Here is a 22,437-nt window from a genome sequence, read left to right as displayed (position 1 = left end):
AAATCTACCTGCAACTATGCACACCCATGGGTATTTGCATCCGATGCTGTATTTGAGTCCCTGCATAAAGGAAGCCTAGGCAAATCACCAAAATAAATATACAAGAATAACTGATGTGCCTACTGACCATTTCTGTCCCCGCCCCGCCCCGGCCCGCCCCTCCCTAAGGCGGAAGGCTTCCTGACGATCAGTCCCTGAGCCCCCCCCCCCCCAGGGGAACCCAGGAAACTGGCGAAGCGTGGATAGCACTGAGTGGAGTTTGTCTGCGCGGTAAACCGGCCGGGGCGCAGGCAGGGCCGGGGGCTGCAGAGTGCTGAGCGGGCTCGCCCCCCGCGCCCGCCCCGGTCACAGCCGCAGCCCTGGGTCGTGTAGGGGTCGCGGTCCTGGCCCCGTCCCCCCGCGGAGCTCGCCAGAGCCCAGACCTTCCCCCACGCCGCTGCGGGACGACAGCAGGAGGGGTGTGCGCAGCGGAGCGCCGGTTCATCCCCGGCTGCAGGGCGGCGGGACGGGCGTTCGGGGCCCGCGCCCGGCGGTTCGCCCACCCTGCTGCTGTCCCGGGGGCTGTAAGACGACAGACTTCCCCAGCGAGGGCTCAAGAGGCAGACTCCTACCACGACCATGGTAAGAAACAGGCCGACAAAGAAATCATCGCAGACGCGCGGCTCAATTCGGAGCCCACACGGCGAAGCCCCGCGTCGGTGTCAGCCTCGCGAGGCCAAACGCCATTCCGGCTTCGGAGCAACACTCTTCCCGGTCACCATGTGTGCCTAATTTAAATACGTTATGTTTCCCCCAGTGTAAAATTTTTTTTTTCAAGTAAAATATTTATGAGGTTCACATCAGGATTAAAAATTACTCCGCCCCAATCCGCTCGCACAAGCCCGCCGAGCGCAATGTCGTCCGCGCGGCTTTTGGCTCCTCCCGGCTCCCGTAGCGCTCCTCACAACTTCCGCTTCCGGCGGCCCCGGAGCTGGATGCACTTCCGGCAGCCGTGGCTGGAGCGGCCGAGTCAAGATGGTGAGTGACTAAGGGTTTCGGTTGGTGGTCGTGGTGCGTTGGGGTTGGAGCGGCCAGACGGGCGCGACTGAGACGTCCGCCGAGGCGCTCGCGCCGGCTCCTCCCGGCTCCTGCCGTCCGGGCAGCTCGGCCAGCGGAGGCTTCCGAGAACGGCGCCCAGGTCCCCCGCGGGCTGGGGCCGACCAGGGCGTCTGGCTCGAGGCCCGGAGCCGGAGCTCTGCGCGGAGGGTGCCCCGGCGCCTGCGGGGCGGGAGCGGGCTCTGCCGCGCGGCTCAGCGGGACAGGTGCCCGGAGTGAGGGGCCGTGCGCCGAGGGAGGGCGCTGGGGCCGCGCTTTTGTGACAGGCGGAGCTCCGAGAGCCAGGGCTCGTGGTGCGAGCTGGCACGGCGCCTTACCTCGCCGAGCACTCGCCGAGCGCCGGCCCACTGCCCACCCTTCCCCGCCCGCGGCCGGCCCCTGGTCCGGGCGCCGATTGTCCAGGGGCTGACGGGCCGGATGAGGCTCTGCCCTCGAGGAGCCTGCGTCCTCGGGGAGAAGGCAGGGGTGGGTTACGCCGGGCAGCGGGACAGGGCCGGGCGGCCGTTGCCGTGTGACAATTTCACAGGCGCCGAGACAGGGTGGGCGGTGTCTCCGCGAAGGTTCCATTGCCCAGGCACCCGTGGAAACCCTGGGGGCCTGGCAGCGGGCCAGACAAGAGGAAGCCTTCCTGGGGGCTTGGCCATCTATTCCTCACGGCGGTGCCTGGACCTGGTGGTTTGCTGAGCAGGAAACGGGGACAGGAGGTGGCCGTGAGGCTGCTCTGCGGCCCTGGAGAGACCCCCGGGGCCGGGGTTCCTTGTCTGTTAATGAGGGGTCCTGCCAGCCGGTCTCGGAGCGCTTGTAAGAAATACACGGGTGGCTGAGGTCGGCCCCCTGCTGGGCGTGTATTTAGGCCTCCGTAATCGGTCCGCTGCTTGTATGCACGGATCCCCACAGTGGCCCAGACACGCGGGACCGTGGGCCCCTCAGGGAAACCTCCTCGCCCGGGATGGCCTTGCAGGAGCTTGAGAAAGGAAGCGACCCTGGGAGGCGTGGCTGCTGCCGCCGGCGGCCCGACTAAGGGGCTTGGACCCAGCCGGCAAGTGCTAGGGGGCAAGGGAGAGTTCTGGAGGAGAGGTAAAGGGACAGGTGTTTGTTGTGGAAGTAGCAGCTGCTGATGGGAGAATCCAAACCAGGATCTCCACGAGGCGGCTGCCGCCCAGTTAAGAGATGAGGGCGCAGACAAACAGGTGGAGGTGCTGGGTAGAGGTGGCGCAGAGAGGCTGTGAGGGCCGGCAGGGCCTCTCTCCCCACACCGCCCTCTGAGGCCCTGGCTCTGCCTGTCTCACGGCAGTCCTGTACCACCAGCTGGTGTAGGGGCACACAGGCGCTGGTGGCGCACCCACTTTGCAGTTAGACACCAGCGCCTCGGAGGGGACCTGCCCCGGCTCCCAAGTCTGAATTCAAACCCGATTCCTAGAATTCGCTGCCCGGCTCTCCAGCTTGTTGCAATGCCTCATCTCTGAAGTGGGGGTCAGGAACCCTCCCTGGGAGCAGTGTATGGGATTAGCGAGCCAGCGAAGGGAAAATGGGAGAGTCGGGCAGTGGGCACCCCACCATTAGGAGCCGCTGGCCACGAGCACGTTTCCCTGGGTAAGCAGGTGTAAAAGGCCTGAGCATAATGAATTCTGCCCAGGATCTGAGCCCTTAATCACCTTCTTCAGAATAAAGCACAGTTTTACGCGTCTCGAGTATCAGGAACTGTATTCAGTGGTCAGCTGTGGTAGGGAACCAGGCTACAGACTTGTTTTCTGTAGTAAGGAAACTGCCAGTGATGTGTTGAGAGGTGCCCATGTGGAACTGATTTACGGGGCTGAGTGGGCCCCTTAGTGTGTTAAGTGTTATTAACTCACGCTTACAGTGCCACCACACCTCAGACACACTGTGTTCCGCACTGACCTGTAACTGAAGAGTCTGTTTTAAACCAGAAATCTCTCGGCTTAAATGAGCTTAAGTTCTTTAAATATTTATTTATTTATTTATTTTTATTTATTTGAAAGGCAGAGTTACAGAGAGGCAGAGGCGGGGCAGGGGGCGGGCCACAACCGCTGGAGCTGAGCCGATCCAAAGCCAGGAGCCAGGAGCTTCTTCCGGGTCTCCCATGTGGGTACAGGGGCCCAAGGACTTGGGACATCTTCTACTGTTTTCCCAGGCCATAGCAGAGAGCTAGATCAGAAGTGGAGCAGCTGGGACTCGAACCAGTGTCCATTTGGGATGCTGGCATTGCAGATGGCAGCTTTACCTGCTATGCCACAGTGCCAGCCCCAAGCTTAAATGCTTAACAGTTAAAGTGATTCAACAGAAAACTTCTAGACTGGGGAGCCTGACCTGCCCAAGAGCCCCAGGCTCTAGGGCTGTGGGGGCAGATAAGTTGCTGGATCTTGATGTGACCTCAGTAAGGAATAAAGGACTGTTGAATGTGTAAACTGATTTAGCTTTCATAGCTTGATTTCCTGAAACACTCTTGTGGGCTCAGTCTCATTCTTTAGAGAACATTGAGCTCTAAGCTTCCCTCGGAGAGGGGTGACCTCGGAGCGTGGCCTCATGACTTGTGTCTGCTTGGAGCAGAGCTGTCCTTGAGTGCGAGATGCAGGGAGCTGCAGGTGTGCCCGCGGTCTACACAGCCTGTCCGTGCACACGCTGCCTGCCGGTTACACCCTGGGTTCAGCAGTACTGAGGGGGCGTGTCCATGCGTTAGATCACAGGTTTTGAGGTAACCGTATTTTGAGTTACATCTGTGGTTTATCCCTTTTCCTGCCAGGGTCAGAGTCAGAGCGGCGGTCACGGGCCTGGAGGTGGCAAGAAGGATGACAAGGTAAGCGAGCAGCCGGACGCGCACTGTGATATGGGCAACCTGTGGGGCATGACGCGAGGCCCAGCTGAGCTTCTGTAGGGCTCGTGGGTTTGGGGTTTGTTTTGTTTTGTTTTTGTTTTTTGTTTTTTGTTTTGTTTGACAGGCAGAATTAGACAGTGAGAGAGAGAGAGACAGAGAAAGGTCTTCCTTCCATTGGTTCACCCCCCAAGTGGCCGCTACGGCCAGCGCCGTGCTGATCCAAAGCCAGGAGCCAGGTCCCTCCTCCTGGTCTCCCAGGCGGGTGCAGGGCCCAAGCACTTGGGCCATCCTCCACTGCCCTCCCGGGCCACAGCAGAGAGCTGGCCTGGAAGAGGAGCAACCGGGACAGAATCCAGGGCCCCAGCTGGGACTAGAACCTGGGGTGCCGGTGCCACAGGCGGAGGATTAGCCTAGTGAGCCACGGCGCCAGCCAGGGCTGTGGATTTGAAAAGCAGGATGATCCAGCAGTTCTCGAACTGGCCTGGCCTGTGGGTGCAACACCGCCATGGTTTTGGAAAAGTTCTCATCTGTCAAACAGTGGTGGCTTTTAGACGTGTGAAAGTGACCTCTTGGAAGGTCAGTGCCCTGTGAGTGAGTTCAGGGCTTAATATCCCGAGGTGAAAAATTCTTCCGATTACTCACCTCCGACTTCACCAGGCCCCCGGAGTACTCTGTCATTTATGTAAAAGGTTTCAGTTACCTACTACAGCAGCTTGGGTTTGAACACTGCAGCGATGGGGGCGGGTGTTCAGAGTGGTGGTCAAGAGGTCACTTGGGATGCCCAGAGCCCATATGGAAGCACCTGGGTTAGAAACCTGGCTCCACTTTTTTTTTTTTTTTTTAATATTTATTTTATTTGAAAGGCAGAGTTGGAGAGACAAGATCTTCCATCTCGTTAATTGTTGCTCCCCCAAAAATGGCCTCGACAGCCAGAGCTGGGCCAGACCAAAGCCAGGAGCCAGGAACTTCTTCCAGGTCACCTGCATAGGTATGAGGGCCCAAGCACTTGGACCATTTTCTGCTGCTTTCCCAGGCACATTAGCAGGGAGCTCGGTGGGAAGTGGAGCAACTGGGACTCGAACCTGTGCCCATATGGGATAGCAGCAGTGTTACCTGCTACGCCACTGCATCAGCCCCTTGGCTCCACTTCTGATCCAGCTTTCTGCCGATGGCACACCCTGGGAGCCAACAGCTGATGGCTCAAGTCCTTGGGTCCCTGCCACCCTCACCAGAAACCTGGATTGAGTTTCAGACTACCGGCTTTGGCCTGGAGCAGCTCCGGCTGTTGCAGGCTTTTTTTTTTTTTTTGGACAGGCAGAGTGGACAGTGAGAGAGACAGAGAGAAAGGTCTCCCTTTGCCATTGGTTCACCCCTCAATGGCCACCAAGGCCAGCGCACCGCGCTGATCCGAAGGCAGGAGCCAGGTGCTTCTCCTGGTCTCCCATGGGGTGCAGGGCCCAAGCACTTGGGCTATCCTCCACTGCCCTCTGGGCCACAGCGCCTGTGGCGCCAGCACCCTGGGTTCTAGTCCCGGTTGGGGTGCCGGATTCTCTCCCGGTTGCTCCTCTTCCAGTCCAACTCTCTGCTGTGGCCCAGGAGGGCAGTAGAGGATGGCCCAAGTGCTTGGGCCCTGCACCCACATGGGAGACCAGGAGGAAGCACCTGGCTCCTGGCTTCGGATCGGCTCCAGCGCCGGCCGTAGCGGCCACTTGGGAGGTGAACCAATGGAAGGAAGACCTTTCTCTCTCTCTCTCTCTAACTCTGCCTGTCAAAAAAAAATTTTTTTTTTTTGAAATTTGCAAATAAAATTGCAAGGGCAGTTTTTAAAAGTTGACACATAGTAATTGTGATATTTACAGGATATAGTGTGACATTTCAGTACAGTGTGTAACAGTCACAGCAGGATAATTGATGTATCACCTCAGACTTTTTGTTTAGGAAACATTCACAGTCCTTCCTCGAAATTATGAAATACACTATTAATAGTTGCCAGCGGTACTGTAGACACTAGACGTTACTCTCTGGGGCAGGCACTGGGTGCAGTGTTAGTCCTGCTCCATTTCCAAGTCCAGTGCTCGGGCACACCCTGGGGCAGTACTATAGACACTAGACGTTACTCTCTGGGGCAGGCACTGGGTGCAGTGTTAGTCCTGCTCCATTTCCAAGTCCAGTGCTCGGGCACACCCTGGGGCAGTACTATAGACACTAGACGTTACTCTCTGGGGCAGGCACTGGGTGCAATGTTAGTCCTGCTCCATTTCCAAGTCCAGTGCTCGGGCACACCCTGGGGCAGTACTATAGACACTAGACGTTACTCTCTGGGGCAGGCACTGGGTGCAGTGTTAGTCCTGCTCCATTTCCAAGTCCAGTGCTCGGGCACACCCTGGGGCAGTACTATAGACACTAGACGTTACTCTCTGGGGCAGGCACTGGGTGCAGTGTTAGTCCTGCTCCATTTCCAAGTCCAGTGCTCGGGCACACCCTGGGAGGCAGCGGGGAAAGCTCCAGCGCCAGGGGCCTGCCACCCCTGTGGGAAGCTCAGATTGAGCTCTAGACCCCTGACTTCTGGGCCTGTCCCTGGCTATGGTGGGCCTCTGGCGAGTGAACCAGCTAATGGAATCTCCTTTCATATAAACAAAAAACAAGAATTTTTTTTAGAGGTACTCCTGTCCGCCTGCACCCCTGTACCAGTTAACTTCCTCTCCTCCCACCTGTCCCAGGTTCTGGTAGCCACTGCTCTACACTCTATGAGATCACCTGTTTTAGCTTTCCCATATAAATAAGATATTTGTCTTTCTTTGCCTGGCTGATTTCTTTTTTAAAGATATGTTTTATTTATTTGAAAATCAGAGTTACACAGATAGAGAAGGAGAAGCAGAGAGAGAGAGAGAGGTCTTCCATCTGCTGGTTCACTCCCCAATTGGCTGCAACAGCTAAAGCTGCGCCAGTCCGAAGCCAGGAGCCAGGAGCCAGGAACCTCATCCAGGTCTCCCATGCAGGTGCAGAGGCCCAAGGACTTGGGCCATCTGCTGCTGCTTTTCCAGGCCACAGCAGAGAGCTGGATCGGAAGTGGAGCAGCCGGGACTAGAACCAGTGCCCATATGGGACGCCTGCTAATATTCCAGTGTGTATATATACCACATTTTCTTTATCCGTCCATCAGCAGACAGCTAGATTGATGCCATGCCTTGGCTATCGTGAATAACTCCACAGGAACATGCTGGGTGTGGATGTTTCTGTAACAGATGATTTCGTTCCTTTGGTTAGATTTTTTGAGGAACCTCCATACTGTTTTCCACAGAGGCTGCACTAATGGATGTTCTTTCCCCTCTCTCCACATCTTTGCCATCACTGTTTTGTGTCTTTTTAGATAATATCCGTCATAGCTAGGAAGAGATGATAGCTCATGGTGGTTCTGATTGCACTCCGTGATGATTAGTGATGGTGAACGTGTTTCCCTAACCTGCTGGCCATTTGTGTATTGCCTTTGAGAAATGTCTGTTCAGGTTATTTGCTCATTTTCAGGTCAGATTGTTTGTTTTGAAGACAGTTTTTAAATATCATCCTAAAAGATAAGGAAAACCATACACCTGGAAATAGATGGTGGTGGTCAGAACATTGTGTTGTTAACATGATTTCTGTGTGATGTTTTTCCTGATGCCTGAAAACTCAAGGACAAGAAGAAGAAATATGAACCTCCTGTACCAACCAGAGTGGGGAAAAAGAAGAAGAAAACAAAGGGACCAGATGCTGCCAGCAAACTGCCACTGGGTAACAGACTGACCCGTCTTTCCAATTCCTTGGGCAACCATCTCTGCATGTAGCATCCAGTCTGAACAGAGAGACAGGGAATGAGGGGGAGGGGTGGAGGCCCTGCTGGGATTCCATTCTGCCTAACTGCTGTATGTGGCATTCCTCTGGCTATGACATGAAAATGATGCTTTATTTTAAAATACAGTATCATGTGTCTTAAATAGCCAGCTCGCTAGTGTATTAACAGTGGAGCTTTAGATTACAAAACCCAGATTAAACAGAAGCAACTCAGAAACACGCATTATTGCACAAAATGAAGTGCCTCCGTATTGGGTTCAGATCATGTGGTGCCTGCCTTCCTGTGAACACAGACCAAGTCTCCGCCCAGGGGACCTGACCTAGCCCTGCCGCACCGCCCCATCGGCCAGTCGGCCCCACCCCACGCCTTAGCACAGAGGGGCCCTTGCCCTTACTCTTCCCTCTGTGGGCCACCTTCTCATTCCTTCAGGCTTCAGCATGAAGGGTCCCCCCCCAAGGAGAAACTAACTTGCTCAGTCGAGCATGGAGGGGTCAGGGCTGGGCATTGTGGCCCCTGGTTAACGTGCTGCTTGGGACGACGCATCCCAGACTGGAGTGCCTGGTGGGAGTCCAGTGCCAGCTTCCTGCTAGTGTGCACCCTGGGAGGCAGCAGTGTTCAAGTCCTGGGGTCCCTGGCACCCACGAGGAAGACCTGGATGGGGTTCTGTGGCCTTGCCCAGACACGGTTGTTGCAGACAGTAAACTAAAAAATATTTGAAAACATGGAGTCACATGGTGATGGTGCCATTTCAGTTTGTGCAGATTAAGACAGATTCATACAAATGCTTATTTTCTGTCCAGGGAAAATGAAGTCAGACCCCATCTCTTGCCAGGTGGCCGCCCCGTTCTGCCTGACTCGGGTTTGACATTCCTCGAGGTTGGCACGAGTTACTTTTTGCTTTTATGACTTATTTTATTTGAAAGGCAGCATTACAGAGCAGGAGCGGGGAGTGAGATGAATCCTCCATCCACTGGTTCATTCCCCAAGTGGCTAGGCCTCCGCCTTTCAGTAAATCTCAGAGTGTTTCACTTTAAGAAATCCCATTAATTTTCTAAATAGCCAACTCCTCTGAAACCCCCCCCATATATATATATATACACACACACACACACACACGCATACATATATATATGAAATATACATGTATAAATAAAAATAATAAATGAAAATTCAGAACTATATTTAACCTTACAGCAGAAGAAGCTATTGAAGTCAAGTCAGGAAACTCAGAAACCATTAAAAAAAAAAGAGTGGTTGTAAATGTTAAATCCCTGTGGCGTGAAGTTTGAAAGAAGGGAACTATGGGAAATATCTGCCATCTGTGGGACAGAGAGGGTTAATGCCCCGCTACTTCAAGACTACAAAGGGAGGTGATGTACACGGCTGGCCCGTGGGCTCAGAAGTTCCTGCATCAGCCGTCCAGTGGCATCCTAGAGCTCGGCTTGTCTCGCCCCAGTTTTAAACGATGACTGCCCTAGCTCCATTCCATCCAGGCGCCTACTTCCTCAGAGGGTTACCAAGTCTTAAATTTTCCAGAAACTAAAATGAGCTTATTTTAAAAATTATAATATTTTTCTCCTTAATTACAAACTTCTGGCTCCAAGTATAATCAAACTTTGTAATTACAGTGACACCTCACACTCAGTGCCGGCTGAAACTACTGAAGTTAGAGAGGATTAAAGACTATCTTCTCATGGAAGAAGAATTCATCAGAAATCAGGAACAAATGAAACCATTGGAAGAAAAGCAGGAGGTAAGCTGGAAAGTGACCACTGGTTTGTTTTACAAATGCAGCTGTGGGGCCCTGGTGACACATCACCACCTGCCCTTTCAAAGCATCGCCTGCACTGCAGATTGTCAGCTGTCAGAACCATGTACTTTTTGGCTATGATCTGCTTTTTCTTCTGGGTCTTTCCTCCATAGGAGGAGAGATCAAAGGTGGATGACCTGAGAGGGACCCCGATGTCGGTGGGAACCCTGGAAGAGATCATCGATGACAACCACGCCATCGTGTCGACATCTGTGGGGTCGGAGCACTACGTCAGCATCCTTTCCTTCGTGGACAAAGATCTGCTGGAACCAGGCTGCTCCGTCCTGCTCAACCACAAGGTGCGCAGATGGTCTCTGGCAGGGCTTTCTCCTCCCACTGAAGCGCGACCGCCTGTGCCACACGGGCGCTGTCCACCCCGAATCCTCATGTTGCTGTGGTTAACACGTGTTCCCTGCTAGGTGCGCAGATGGTCTCTGGCAGGGCTTTCTCCTCCCACTGAAGCGCGACCGCCTGTGCCACACGGGCGCTGTCCACCCTGAACCCTCGTGTTGCTGTGGTTAACACGTCTTTCCTGCTAGGTGCATGCTGTGATCGGGGTGCTGATGGATGACACGGATCCCCTGGTCACAGTGATGAAGGTGGAAAAGGCCCCTCAGGAGACCTATGCTGATATTGGGGGGCTGGACAACCAGATCCAGGAGATTAAGGTAGGCCTGGGGTTCGGCCTCGTTCTCCGAGTGCTGTCCTCCTCTGGGTGCCTGGGAGTTGTGTTGCATGCTTCTTTACTGATCTGACCAATAACTGACTCAGAGCTTGGCAGCTGTGGCTATTTGATATTGAGTTAGGGAATGGAGGTAACAATAAATTGATAGTTCCTGTAGCATTAAGCTGCAGCCGATGCAGGAGCTGTCTCTGTGAGCAGTTTCCAGTGCTGGTGACTTCGAGTTTGATGGAACCGTAGTGTCTGGTGGCAGTGGCTGCACACCCTCACCTGGAGGCCCGGTCTGGAATGCCCCTGCAGATCCTGGGGGCCAGTGGGCAGTCATTCAGGATGGCTGTGGGGAAGTCACTGAGCTCCCCTGGGGACCCTTCGCGCAGCCGGGAAACAGCCATGTTGTCTCTAGGTGAGAACAGCAGTCCTGTGTATGGTTTTACCTGAAGAGGGTGAATTTTAGCTTTCAGTCTGAAGGGAAACTGAGTGAGCTCATGAAGAGGGGATGGGGCTGGGAGCTCAAGGAGGACCAGTGTCAGCACGCCCTTCCTGCTGATGGCCATCAAGTGTAGCATCTGTAAGAGCCAATGACTTTTTGGCTTATTTTTATTGAAATCAAGACACTCATGATGCTAATTAATGCTAATAATTTCAGCAAGGCATTTTTACCTGAGTGTGTGTTTTCTCTAGGAATCTGTGGAGCTTCCTCTGACCCACCCGGAATATTATGAAGAAATGGGAATCAAGCCCCCTAAGGGGGTCATTCTCTATGGTCCACCTGGCACAGGTATGCTGTTCGATCTTAGCAGTTACAGCTCCACACAGGGTACCTGCAGACCTGTCAAGTGAGGACACTACAGTCTGTTTCTGAACACTCCTGAGCACCCATTTTAAACACGTGGAGTGTGGCCAAACCTGGCAGCCAACTACTACTTAGAAACTGTTCCATGGTGTTCATTTTCCTGGCCCAGTGATACTGAATAAATATGTTGGGTGAATTAATATATGAACACATATGGGGTGCTTCAAAAAAGTACCTGGAAATTTTGCATTTTTTAAAGATTGATTTAGGTGAAAGGCAGTTACAAAGAGAGAGAGAGGTCTTCCATCTGCTGGTTCACACCCCAGATGGCCGCAGCTGCACCAATCTGAAGCCAGGAGCCTCCCCCAGGTCTCCCACATGGGTGCAGGGGCCTAAGGACTTGGGCCATCTTCACTGCTTTCCCAGGGCATAGCAGAGAGCCAGATCGGAAGTGGAGCAGCCAGGACTCGAGCCGGCGCCCACATGGGATGAAGGTACCACAGGCAGCAACCTTTCCTGCCACACCACAGCAATGGCCCCAGCATCATCTTTTAGTTCTGTTTTTTCTATGTACTTTTTGGAGCCCCTTCTCATTGCATTTGCTATGCAGTAAGTTGTCCTGAATGATTTGTGGAGTCCAGGAATTAGCGGTTCATCGCTATGCAAGCTCTAAAGGAAGAGCGCTGCTTGCTCAGAAGGATCTGTGCTGAGGATTGCCCACGCTGGAGGGACTGGGAGACAGCGTCCCCGGAGGGCTGGAGCTGGAAGAGCGCTCTCTAGTGGGCCCTCATCTTCCAGCTCGGGAAATGACATGTGGGGGCAGTGACTAACGCAAGGCCCAGGGGCTCTGAGAAGTGGGCTGATGACAGGGCTGGAACTGGAACGCAGGGCTCCTGACACGAGGTCAGGTGGCTTCTGCAGGGCACTGTCGGAGCAGCACCTTCGTGCCCTGGCCTTCTGGCTGTAGCAGCAGCTGGAGCTGCCTGCTTCCAGGCCGTAAGGTCCCACCCTTGTAGTCTACCGCCATCCTCAATAGAAGACTGGCCTGCACCTGAGAACATCACTCTTTGCACCTGCCACTCTGCCTGGCCCACCAAGGGACCATCCCTGCCACATGTTGACAAGCTTAGCTCCTGTCCTTGCCATTCTGTGAATCCTTCCACGCCACTCCCTAGCCAACCTCCTCCTCCTCCTCCTGTGGATCTGTGGTGGGCGGTTCTGCCCTCACTGCCTCTGTCCGAGGCAACTGCCCAGCCACTGCCCACGCTCTCACCGTCAGAGGCCAGACCACAGTTCTCAAAGTGGGTGCTGTCTGCTCTTGCTGGACCTGGAAACGGGAGGTCTTCCGTGAGACTGATGCGAGGAACTGCCGCCGCCTCAGGCGTGAGAGGAGTGTCCCAAATTTCTACAGTGCTCACTGTGCACTTCGTCAGGAGCTAGGCTGGCAACAGCTCACCTGGAAGTTAACTTCTGTGCCGGCACTGAAGCCCTGCAGCCTGGTACTCAGTTACAGGGACTAAGGGGCCCCACACCTTTTTCTCCATCACTGAGCCATGTGTGGTGCTCACTGGAGGTGGTGAGGACAGTTTCCCAGGTAACAAGTCACTTGAGATTGTTTTGTTTCATTGGTCTTTTACTTTGTATCTAAAACAGGTAAAACCTTATTGGCCAAAGCAGTGGCAAACCAAACCTCGGCCACTTTCCTGAGAGTGGTTGGCTCTGAGCTTATTCAGAAGTACCTAGGAGACGGGCCCAAGCTCGTCCGGGAACTGTTCCGCGTTGCTGAAGAACACGCACCGTCCATTGTGTTTATTGATGAAATTGATGCTATTGGGACAAAAAGGTAGATTTTCTTGTACCAGCTTTGTGTTTAGAGGCAAAAATCACAGCGCAGTCACTGGGCTTGCCTGTGTGGCCACGGTTCTGGCTGTGCCAGCCTCCTTGGATGCTCTAGGCGCCACTCTCCAAGGGGCCGAATAACAACTACCCAGGAGCTGTGGCTAGCTGGAGACTGGCCCACATGCAGTCAGGTTGGGGGATCAGCCAGCAAACATGGAGACAGAATGAATGACACAATTTCAGTGCAGAAACTGCTGGGAAGAGGTGTGGTTCTAACTTGGTTCCTTCCAGCCCTGGGCCATCTGCGTCACTAGAAGAAAATACCACAGACTGGGTAATTTCTTCAAGAACAGAAACTTCTCACGATTCTGGGGGAGGGAAGTCCCAGGTCAGGCACTGCTTCAGGGGCTGTAGGAACTGTTCCCGCTTCCAGAGGGAAGAGGCCCCGTGTCCTCTCTCAGTAGCGGAGTAAAGGACCAGGCAGTTCCCGGCACATTCCCCCCGTGAGATCCCCACGGCAAGGTTAAGGCCATGAACGGTCCCCCAGAGTGAGGACGGAGTAACACCTGGGCTGAGAACAGAACGCTGAGGTCTTTGCTGTACTTACCCTCCAGCAGGTCAGCTGGGTCTTCATTCTTTCTCTTATTTTCCAAAGATACGACTCAAATTCTGGCGGCGAGCGAGAAATTCAGAGAACGATGCTGGAACTGTTGAACCAGCTGGATGGATTTGATTCCAGAGGAGACGTGAAAGTTATTATGGCCACAAACCGAATAGAAACTTTGGATCCAGCACTTATCAGACCAGGTGAAATCTGGTTTTCTCTCATGTGTGTTAAGTGTGCTCTGTAAAATGAGCATTGAGCCAATACTATAATTTACCAAAAACAGGTCCCCCCTGAGGTCTGCGCAGTGTGGGCCTTTGAATTCCAGCCTTACATGTCCATCTTTCCTTTCCCATAATACTCCCTCTTTCAGGTTCAGGAATTGCTGCTTTTGCCTGAAAATATAAAACTCCTTTTTCCTGAAATGTGTCATTCAGGAAGTGCTAACTTCTCTTAAACATGGTGTGAAGTCCAGTGTACGAGTGCACAGACTATGCAATCAGTGTTCACTTTGCGAGGGGTGGCCATGGCCTCGCAGTGGTGGGCGGGGCCTGGGGCCTGGCCCAAGTGGGACCGCAGTTTTGTTCCCGCAGGCCGCATTGACAGGAAGATCGAGTTCCCGCTGCCTGATGAAAAGACCAAGAAGCGCATCTTCCAGATTCACACGAGCAGGATGACGCTGGCCGACGACGTAACTCTGGACGACTTGATCATGGCTAAGGACGACCTCTCGGGTGCTGACATCAAGGTGAGGGCCCAGAGACTGTAGGTGTTCAGGGCGGGGGAGGAGTCACACAGGTTTGCTGTTACATCCAGACAGTAGATAGCTCTGTGGGAGGCCATTTAATGCAAGTGAGTGGCTCTCTACCCTCTATGGCCACAAAGATGAGTCACTGGCGCTGAGCTTGCGGCGTCCTCCACTCAGCCTGAGGGACTCTGGGGTCCAGCTGCCCAGTCCCGGGTCAGGGTTAGAGGGTCTGCTGGAGGAGCACACCGCGGAGCTGCCATGGATTTGTCAGGCCTTCAGGATGGCACACGCAGTGCATTTCCAGGCTGAGCCCACAGCGTGCTGGCCTGGGTCCTAGAAAGCTGAATCCGTGTCTTGGTGAGTAAAATCTCAATCTTCCAAGTTCCAACAGTAGTGCAGTGAACACTCATAAGCCATGCCCGCCCCCCCCCCCCCAAGCATTTGAAGTACAAAACCGGATTCCAGGATCAGACACACCTCAGTGCCAGCACTGCACTCTTATCTGCATGGCCGTGGTTCTTGTTTTACAGGTAATTGAGAAACGCACCACTGGAGATATATGTAGGTTCTTAGGGTTAAATGAAATGGACATGCAAGGAAGTTCCAAAAGTTGGTAGAAAATGGAATTGAAATGTTTATTTTGTGCACAAAAATTTTCAAATGCAGTTTTTACATAATATGCATTTTCATGAACTTTTTGAAGACCCTTCACTTCAAACAATTTCCCATCAGTTGCCTTAAATTTCAGGCTGTCATTCCCTGTTTCCTAAGGATATCATTTCCGTTAACAAAGGTGGAGCTGTAAGAATCTACCAGCCAGCGAGGTCACCGCAGTTTAATAAGCCAAATTGAGAGCCCAGAGCTGGGATTCCTGAGCAGTCCATTTTCCTAGTCACATTTACTTCTGGCTTACTGCCTGAAGTGGCTTCATTAGAAACACCTTTTTCACATGCAAGTTCAAGTTTGAGTGTCTTGAACCATTCTGAGTTGCTTCACTTTCTGAACCCTGCAGGCAATCTGCACAGAAGCTGGTCTCATGGCCTTGAGAGAACGCAGAATGAAAGTAACAAATGAAGACTTCAAGAAATCGAAAGAGAATGTCCTTTATAAAAAACAAGAAGGCACCCCCGAGGGGCTCTACCTCTAGTGGACCACAGCTGCCTGGAGAACGGCTGGAGTTTCCCTACCCTCGGGAGGTACGGAGGGGGAGCTGCCCAGAGGAACCCACAGTCTAGCTGATTTCTATTAGCAAACAGCCTGTGTATCTGCGTGTGAGGTGGCCTTTGGTCACTGCTCACTCTGCATCCCAATAAAGTGTGCTCTTCCCACACAGTCCTGCCTCCGTGGCGTCTCCATATCCACCAGTGACCAGCAGCAAGGGGTGGGCAGAGCGGGGGAGGGTCAGCCTGGGGGAGCCTTGAAGTTATTTCCCAGCTCCCGCACTGGTGGGTGTGTAGACAGTATTGCAAAAAAAAAAAAAAAGTGCCAACTACCATCTGGGCCTTCAGCAAGCCACGGCAATGAAGACAACAGAGGAGTTAGGACCTCGGTCTGGATTAGGCTCTGGCTTAAGGGAATGCTGGGGCTGGTTTGATCTATCCAGATCACTGAAACTTTTTCCATGTCAGCAATAAGGCTGTTATGCTTTCTTAGTCATATAGTCACTGTCATTCCATTTTGAATTTCCTTCAAGAACGTTTCCTTTCTGTTTGTCACTGCTGTAATACTCCTGCTAAGCCTGAACTCAATTACGAGGCAAGATCAGGCAACAGAAGCAGAAACATCCGACAGATTCAGGACACCTCAGAAGTTTCCAGACTGAAGGAGACCAGAGACACAGCAGACCGTGTGCAACCTGTGATCCTGAGCCAGATCCTCTTCCTGCAGAGAACGTGACAGACAACCGGTGCTGGGCCTGGTGGCGGCACTGTATCCCTGCCGACTTCCTGTCATCTGTGTTGTGGTGATGTAGGAAACTGTCACCAGCTTGCTCTCAAATGATTCTGGAAACAGGTTCTCTGTAACATGCAACTGGCCATAGGCATAGATTCCCCTCTGTGTAGTCACAGGTCAGAATAGTCAAAGGAAAACTGCCATGTACTGAACATGCAGACTGTTTTTCCTTGTTATTATTCCTCAAACAGTAACAGTAATAACTAGTTACACTACTGAATACAGTGTGCATGGTGTATAGAGAGGACTGAGTACCCACAAGAGGCTGTGCATAGATTATATGCAAACAGTACTTGAGCATTTGGGGCCAGTGTTGTGGTGCAGTGGGTTAAACCGCCGCCTGTGACACCAGCATCCCATGGGGGTGCTGGTTCCAGTCTCAGCTGCTCTGCTTCCAATCCAGCTCTCTGCTGATGTGCTGAGAAAGCAGTGAAGGATGGCCTAAGTGCTTGGGCCCCTGCACCCACTTGGGAGACCTGGACGGAGTTCCTGGTTCCTAGCTCCTGGCCTGGCCTAGCCCAGCCCCGATTGTTACAACCATTTGGGGAATGAACTAACAGATGGATGATCTCTTGTTTCTCCTCACTTTCAAATAAATGAATCTTTAAAGGGAAAAAAAAAAGACTTGAGCAATCAAAAGTTGGAACCAGTCCCCGATGGAGAGTGAGGGACAACTGTTCTTGCAACTCTGAGATGGTTTTACAAAATGGAAATGCCATACCTGGCACATCAGGGTGTCCTTTGCCTCTGTCCACAGAGATCGCCTCCCCGTGTCGGTTCTACGAAAACAACCAAAGCCAGCGCCAGGATGGGGGAGGCAGCAAGGTCACAGGCTGCACTCGCCCCGCCCCAATGCTGACATGACCATTCCTACAGATGCACCAAGGCCAAGTGCTGGGCACGCAGGGGTGAAGCACCTGGGAAACAATCGGCCATCTCAGCAGAACTGCCTGGGAGCATACGCTCGTCTCCCCCTGCAGTGAGCACCTCCATCTTCAGTGTCTAAGAGCAAAGCAATGAGTATATGTGTGGTACAAGTAGCAGCTAGCGAGTGGGACTGCAACCCACACAGCTGCCTCCTCTTACCTGGGACACGGCACAGAAGGTGGTGGCAGCTCCTCCCCCAGGCACAGCCATCCTTGTCCCAGAGGTGCCAACACTGCTTGGTTCAGAAGAGAGAAGGCTGTAATAGACCCAAGCTGGGACAAACCCCTGGGGTCTGATGTGATGAGAACCTGTCCTGGGGGTCATTAGCATCCCTGCTGAAACTGTCTCTGTCCAAGTGCCTCGAATGAGCCCTTTACCCGCCTGGATGGCTGTTAGTCTCAGCAAGAGTCTGATCATCTGGCAGGTGTTCAAACGGTCTCCAACAACCTTTTAAAACCTCAACATCGGGGCTGGCACTGTGGTGTAGCAGGTAAAGCCGCCATCTGCATTGCCATCATCCCATATGGGTGCTGGTTCGAGTCCTGGTTGTTCCACTTGGATCCAGCTCTCTCCTATGGCCTGAGAAAGTAATGGCCCAAGTCCTTGGGCCCCTGCACCCACGTGGGGGACTTCAAAGAAGCTCCTGGCTCCTGGCTTTGGATTGGCACAGCTCCAGCCGTTTTGGCCATCTGGGGAGTGAACCAGAAGATGGAAGACCTCTCCGCCTCTGCCTCTCTGCCTTTCAAATAAATAAATAAATCTTAAAAAAAAAAAAAAAAAAAAAAATCCAGCCAGCATCACAGCTCAATAGGCTAATCCTCCGCCTGTGGCACCAGTACACCGGGTTCTAGTCCCAGTCGGGGCGCCAGATTCTGTCCCGGTTGCCCCTCTTCCAGTCCAGCTCTCTGCTGTGGCCCGGCAGTGCAGTAGAGGATGGCCCAAGTGCTTGGGCCCTGCACCCGCATGGGAGACCAGGAGAAGCTCCTGGCTTCAGATCAGCATGGTGCACCCGCTGCAGTGGCCATTGAGGGGTGAACCAATGGAAAAGGAAGACCTTTCTCTCTGTCGCTCTCTCACTGTCCACTCTGCCTGTCAAAAAAAAAAAAAAAAAAAAAAATCCACAGTACATGGCGCTGGTGTTGGGCCATAGCAGGTAAAACCACAGCCTGCCACGCCAGCAACCCTCAACCCTTATGTGTGCCGTTCATGTCCCAGCTACTCCACTTCCGATCCAGCTCCCTGCCAATGCTCCCGGGAAAGCAGCGGAAGATGGCCCAAGTGCTTGGACCCCTGCCACCCAAACAGCAGACCCGGATGAAGCTCCTGGCTTCAGCCCAGCCCAGCATTAGCTGTTGCAGCCATCTGAAGAGTGAACCAGTGGATGGAAGATCTCTGTCTCTCTGCAACTCCCTTTTTCTCTGTAACTCTGACTTCCAAAGTAAAATCACTAAAAATAAAAATAGTACCTCACCATCCTTTTCTCTAGGACAGCTCCACCCCCAGAGAAGCCTTCATTTTTAAAAAAAAGCCTCTTCCCAGGCAGCAGCAAGTACATGCTAGTAGGGCTGCAGAAGCTGCTTCGTCATATCTCTGGGGGCTCAGCGCCCGACCGTATAACCCACTGCACAGGTTGCCACGAGGGTCTGAGTGGACCAGTTACCCACAGGCCACTCCTGCTAAATTCAGAGCCAAACAAGAACTGACAAGTCGGATGGGGCCTGGTTCCCTCCCTCTGCCCCCATTGGGTCTGTGAGGGCCTGTGTGCTGGCCACCCTACACAGAAGGAGAGGACACTGGGAAGTCAACGCAAGAGGCCAGCCCTCCCCCTAGCTTCTCATTACAGCCCCCAGCCCCTGTGCCTCTCGGAAGGAGAATCCACCTCCGGGCCAAGGTCTCAACTGCCTCAAGTCCTCGTACCTCAAAAGGTACTGGAGAGCCCACAACCCAGCAGCTTCAGCCCCCAGCGCCTCCCTGGGTGCCGTCCATCAGTTTCCAGCTAAACACAACACTGGCTTTTCTGCAGGAGGTACCAAACAACTGGCAGTTCTCCAGAGAATTTGTTAAAAAGCCAGCGAGACGCTCTCACTTCAGGGCAGGAGCGCAGGGAGACAGAGGAGCAGTTCCTCCCAGCCATGGCAAATGACAAGGCACTGAGAGAAAACACACCTCTTCAGAAGCAGAAACTGGTCCAGTGTGGGTGTTTACACAGCCTTCCACTCGCAGCCCCTGGGGTACCCCGTAGCACGTCCCGCCGGCCACGAAGGCACTGACCACAGACCACACTCTGCTGTGGGACTGTGGCCACCAGCAGGCTTCCCGCAGAGCGACGTGGACTGCCCGGGCCTGCCTCCCACACCACTGTGCACGCAAGTCACCGGACACACCTGTCGGGGCGGATCCTGATTGAGCACAGCTGGGGCGGGCAGACAGCATGCACTGCTCCTCCCGGCGGCACTGCTGGTCCCCAGAGGTCAGCGTCACCAAGTGCGGCTCAGGGATCAATGAGAACTGTTCCACGCACCTGCCACAGGCCAGGACCCTCCAGTGCGCTGTTCTGAAGACAGAGGTAACACCTGCTCCTCTACACACAGCCTGGGGGAGAAGGGCCTCAGGCTGAGTGACTGGACCTGAAGTCCACGCACTTCAGAGAGGGCTTGCATGTCCACGCATGCTGGCCGAGGGGCCAGGCTGGCTGGGCAGAGGGCGAGCAGAAGGAACAGGCGTTCACACTCCTCGGCCAGGACAGGTTTAATGGTCACAGGCCTGGTTCTTCCACACGCACATACGTAGTCACATATATAATATGTAAACATAGGCTGTGCATCGCTTACACATCCCAAAACCTGAGGCCCTGCCACCCCAGGCGCACAGGACTGAGGCTGGCCCCGGCCCCGCCCACCGTGGGCCTAACCCTCCAGCAGCAGCTCGAGCTCCTCCAGCGGCAGGCGCACACGCAGCTCCTTCTCGGTCATCAGGTCCAGCACCTCCTGCATGGCATTGGGGAAGTGCTCCACAGCGTCCAGGTACAAGGCCTACCAGAGACAGACACGCTGTCAGCCGGCCTCGCCCGCCAGTGGGGAGAGGCCCACCCAGGAAGGCAGCAGGCCCCAGGGGAGCCTGCCCTCCAGCCCCTCGGCAGCCCAGGCTCCCCCCTTCACCCAGGCTCTGGCCTCGGGCGGGGCACATTCGGGAAGGACACCGTGACAGGCCTCCTCTTCCAACAGCAGACTCCCCGCGCACTGCCCCGCCAGCCTGCACGGTGCCAAGGTGGGAAAGCAGCCACATGCAGTGCCCCGGAAGCACCCGTGCAGGCAGGGGGCCCTCGGGGACCTGACGGTGCCGTGGTCGTCCTTACCTTTGCCCACGGGCACTTCTGAAGTGCTCTGTAGAACACACCTTTACTTCTGTCTGTATTTCCTAAGGAGACCTGAGGGGAGGAGGGGCACAATGTGAGCAGCACAGAGAGGGGCGGGCGACACAGCCAGCCTGACACGGACAGACAAGTCACGCCCAGCACTGCGCCGCCGCTGCAGGGACCGGGGACCCCGCAGGGCCGCCGCTGGGACCCTCCACGTCCTCTATTTCCTCCTCTCCTGCAAGCCACCTCGCCGCGGCCTCAGTCAGGAGCTTGGAGCGGGGCTGTGTGCAGGAGCTGAGCTCCCAACCCCACACGCGAGGCTTCACCAAGTTCATGGAAAAGAGGAATTAAAAGATACGGGTGTTTCAGTGCGAAAAAACAGGAGCCCACGCCTACTGCTTTTCAAAATGAATGTGCACTTCTGTGAACTCGGAAGATCTGCTTAAATGACTGGCATTTTCTGAAACAATCTCAGAGAAAGGGGGTCACCAGGGCCGTGAGCTAAAGTCCGAGTTCCCACGGGAAGCCTCAGGCTGAGGGTGCACAGAGGGCTCAGTTCAGCAGGTTCTCTCTAAACATGAAGCCCTTAGTGGCGACAGCTGGGACATCGCTCCCAGACTGAGAGAAGGGGACACGATCGGGGCCTCCCGCAAGCCCCTCCAGGGAGCTCCATGCAGGCTGCGTGCGGCTGCGTTCCATCTCTGTGCCGTCTCGCCCACTGCCCACACCTGCCATGCCCTTAGCACAGAGTTCCATGGACGCAGGCTCTTCTCAGACACGCGGCCGGGGCCACAGAAGGCAAAGGCGCCAGTCTACTGCCACGGGACTCCTCTACCTGCCAAGGATGGCCTCACTCCCTTTCAGTTTTTCCAGGTTTACTCACACAGCCACAGGAGCCACCACGGGCTGTCACCAACACCTGTGACAACCTTGCTTCAAGCAAAGCACGGTCTTCCCCAGCCGCTCGACTGCCCCCCCCCCCCCCCGACAGACTAGCTCTCTGCTGTGGCCCGGGAAGGCAGTGGAGGATGGCCCAAGTGCTTGGGCCCTGCACCCGCAAAGGAGACCAGGAGAAGCACCTGGCTCCTGGCTTCAGATCGGCACAGCACCAGCCATAATGGCCACTTGGGGAGTGAACCAACGGAAGGAAGACCTCTCTCTCTGTCTCCCTCTCCGTCTATAACTCTACCTGTCAAGTAAATAAAATAAAAAAAAAAAAAAAAAAAAAAAACTGTTAAAAAAGAACCAGGAAGCCAGTGTGGCAGCCCTCCCTTCCCACACCAACACCCTTCAGCGTCCTCTCCTAAAACACTCGCCCCACCCCCGAAGTCTCACTTTCCTTTTGGAAAGGAGGAAAAACTGCCACTGTGCCTTCTCCACCCGCACAGCTAATCCTGGACCCAACACAGCAGGTACACAGCGCCCACACTCCTGCCATCAGCCACCAGACAGGTTCACAATCAGGTGTGGGGCTCAACCCCAGGTGGCCACTCGCTTTCCCAAGCCTGATTCTGTGCTCTGAGCGTGGCCTTGTAGAGACCTCGGCCCTCTGACTACAGCAGAGCCTGGGCGGGAGAGGAGTCACTGGCTCTCCACCTGGCTCTCCTGCTCCCTCTTCCTCGTCTTCCACACGTCCTCATCTTGCCAACCCAGGCTTCTGCTAACACTCCTGTCAGGCATAACAACCTGCGGGGCCTCCTCCTCTCCTGGAGTCTCCGTGGCACTCCCTGGCCCCCAGCTCCACTTCCAGTAAACGACTCCTCGGCCAAGACGGGGGCATCTCAGGGCTCTGCCCAGGTCTGCACTCAGCCCATGAGGGAGCAGAGCTGGCCAAGGATGGTCTCGGTGAGGGGGCAGGGACTGTGATAGCCCAGAGGCCCAGGAGCCAAGTCCCACACGCGGCATTTCCAGAGTTCAGCCAACAAGCCGCTCGGGAACGCAGGCCCTGAGTCACCGGAGTCTC

The 22,437-nt window shown here is 54.4% G+C and overlaps 2 protein-coding genes across 10 annotated transcripts in view; one reads left to right on the top strand and one right to left on the bottom strand.

Moving 5' to 3' along the window:
- The first annotated feature begins 955 nt into the window (after positions 1-955).
- On the top strand, positions 956-15,568 carry PSMC1 (proteasome 26S subunit, ATPase 1). Its single transcript, XM_062181157.1, has 11 exons — positions 956-1,017; positions 3,857-3,910; positions 7,603-7,699; positions 9,389-9,513; positions 9,684-9,869; positions 10,110-10,238; positions 10,934-11,030; positions 12,699-12,888; positions 13,540-13,691; positions 14,082-14,236; positions 15,249-15,568. Exons 1-11 carry the CDS (start codon positions 1,015-1,017, stop codon positions 15,381-15,383), a joined length of 1,323 nt encoding a protein of 440 aa, XP_062037141.1. The 5' UTR covers positions 956-1,014; the 3' UTR covers positions 15,384-15,568.
- NRDE2 (NRDE-2, necessary for RNA interference, domain containing) overlaps positions 10,221-22,437 on the bottom strand; it is a 61,500-nt gene continuing 49,283 nt past the window's right edge. Inside the window, exons 13-17 of one of the 9 annotated variants that reach the window (XM_062181152.1) lie at positions 20,472-20,543; positions 20,028-20,148; positions 17,276-17,348; positions 16,911-16,968; positions 10,221-10,686 (exon numbers count right to left, since the gene is read on the bottom strand). In XM_062181152.1, coding sequence (XP_062037136.1) covers positions 10,519-10,686; positions 16,911-16,968; positions 17,276-17,348; positions 20,028-20,148; positions 20,472-20,543 — 492 coding nt within the window. In that variant the 3' untranslated portion in view covers positions 10,221-10,518. Of the gene's footprint in view, positions 10,687-16,039; positions 16,190-16,877; positions 17,349-19,500; positions 19,709-20,027; positions 20,149-20,471; positions 20,544-22,437 lie in introns of those variants that run through there. The other 8 variants (XM_062181153.1, XR_009864794.1, XM_062181154.1 and 5 more) reach the window with 8 other exon arrangements.

Source organism: Lepus europaeus, chromosome 22 (genome assembly GCF_033115175.1).
Source record: "Lepus europaeus isolate LE1 chromosome 22, mLepTim1.pri, whole genome shotgun sequence".
Classification (NCBI taxonomy): Eukaryota; Metazoa; Chordata; class Mammalia; order Lagomorpha; family Leporidae; genus Lepus; species Lepus europaeus.
Note: the sequence above shows the minus strand (reverse complement) of the source record. Positions and strands in the feature narration are given on the sequence as shown.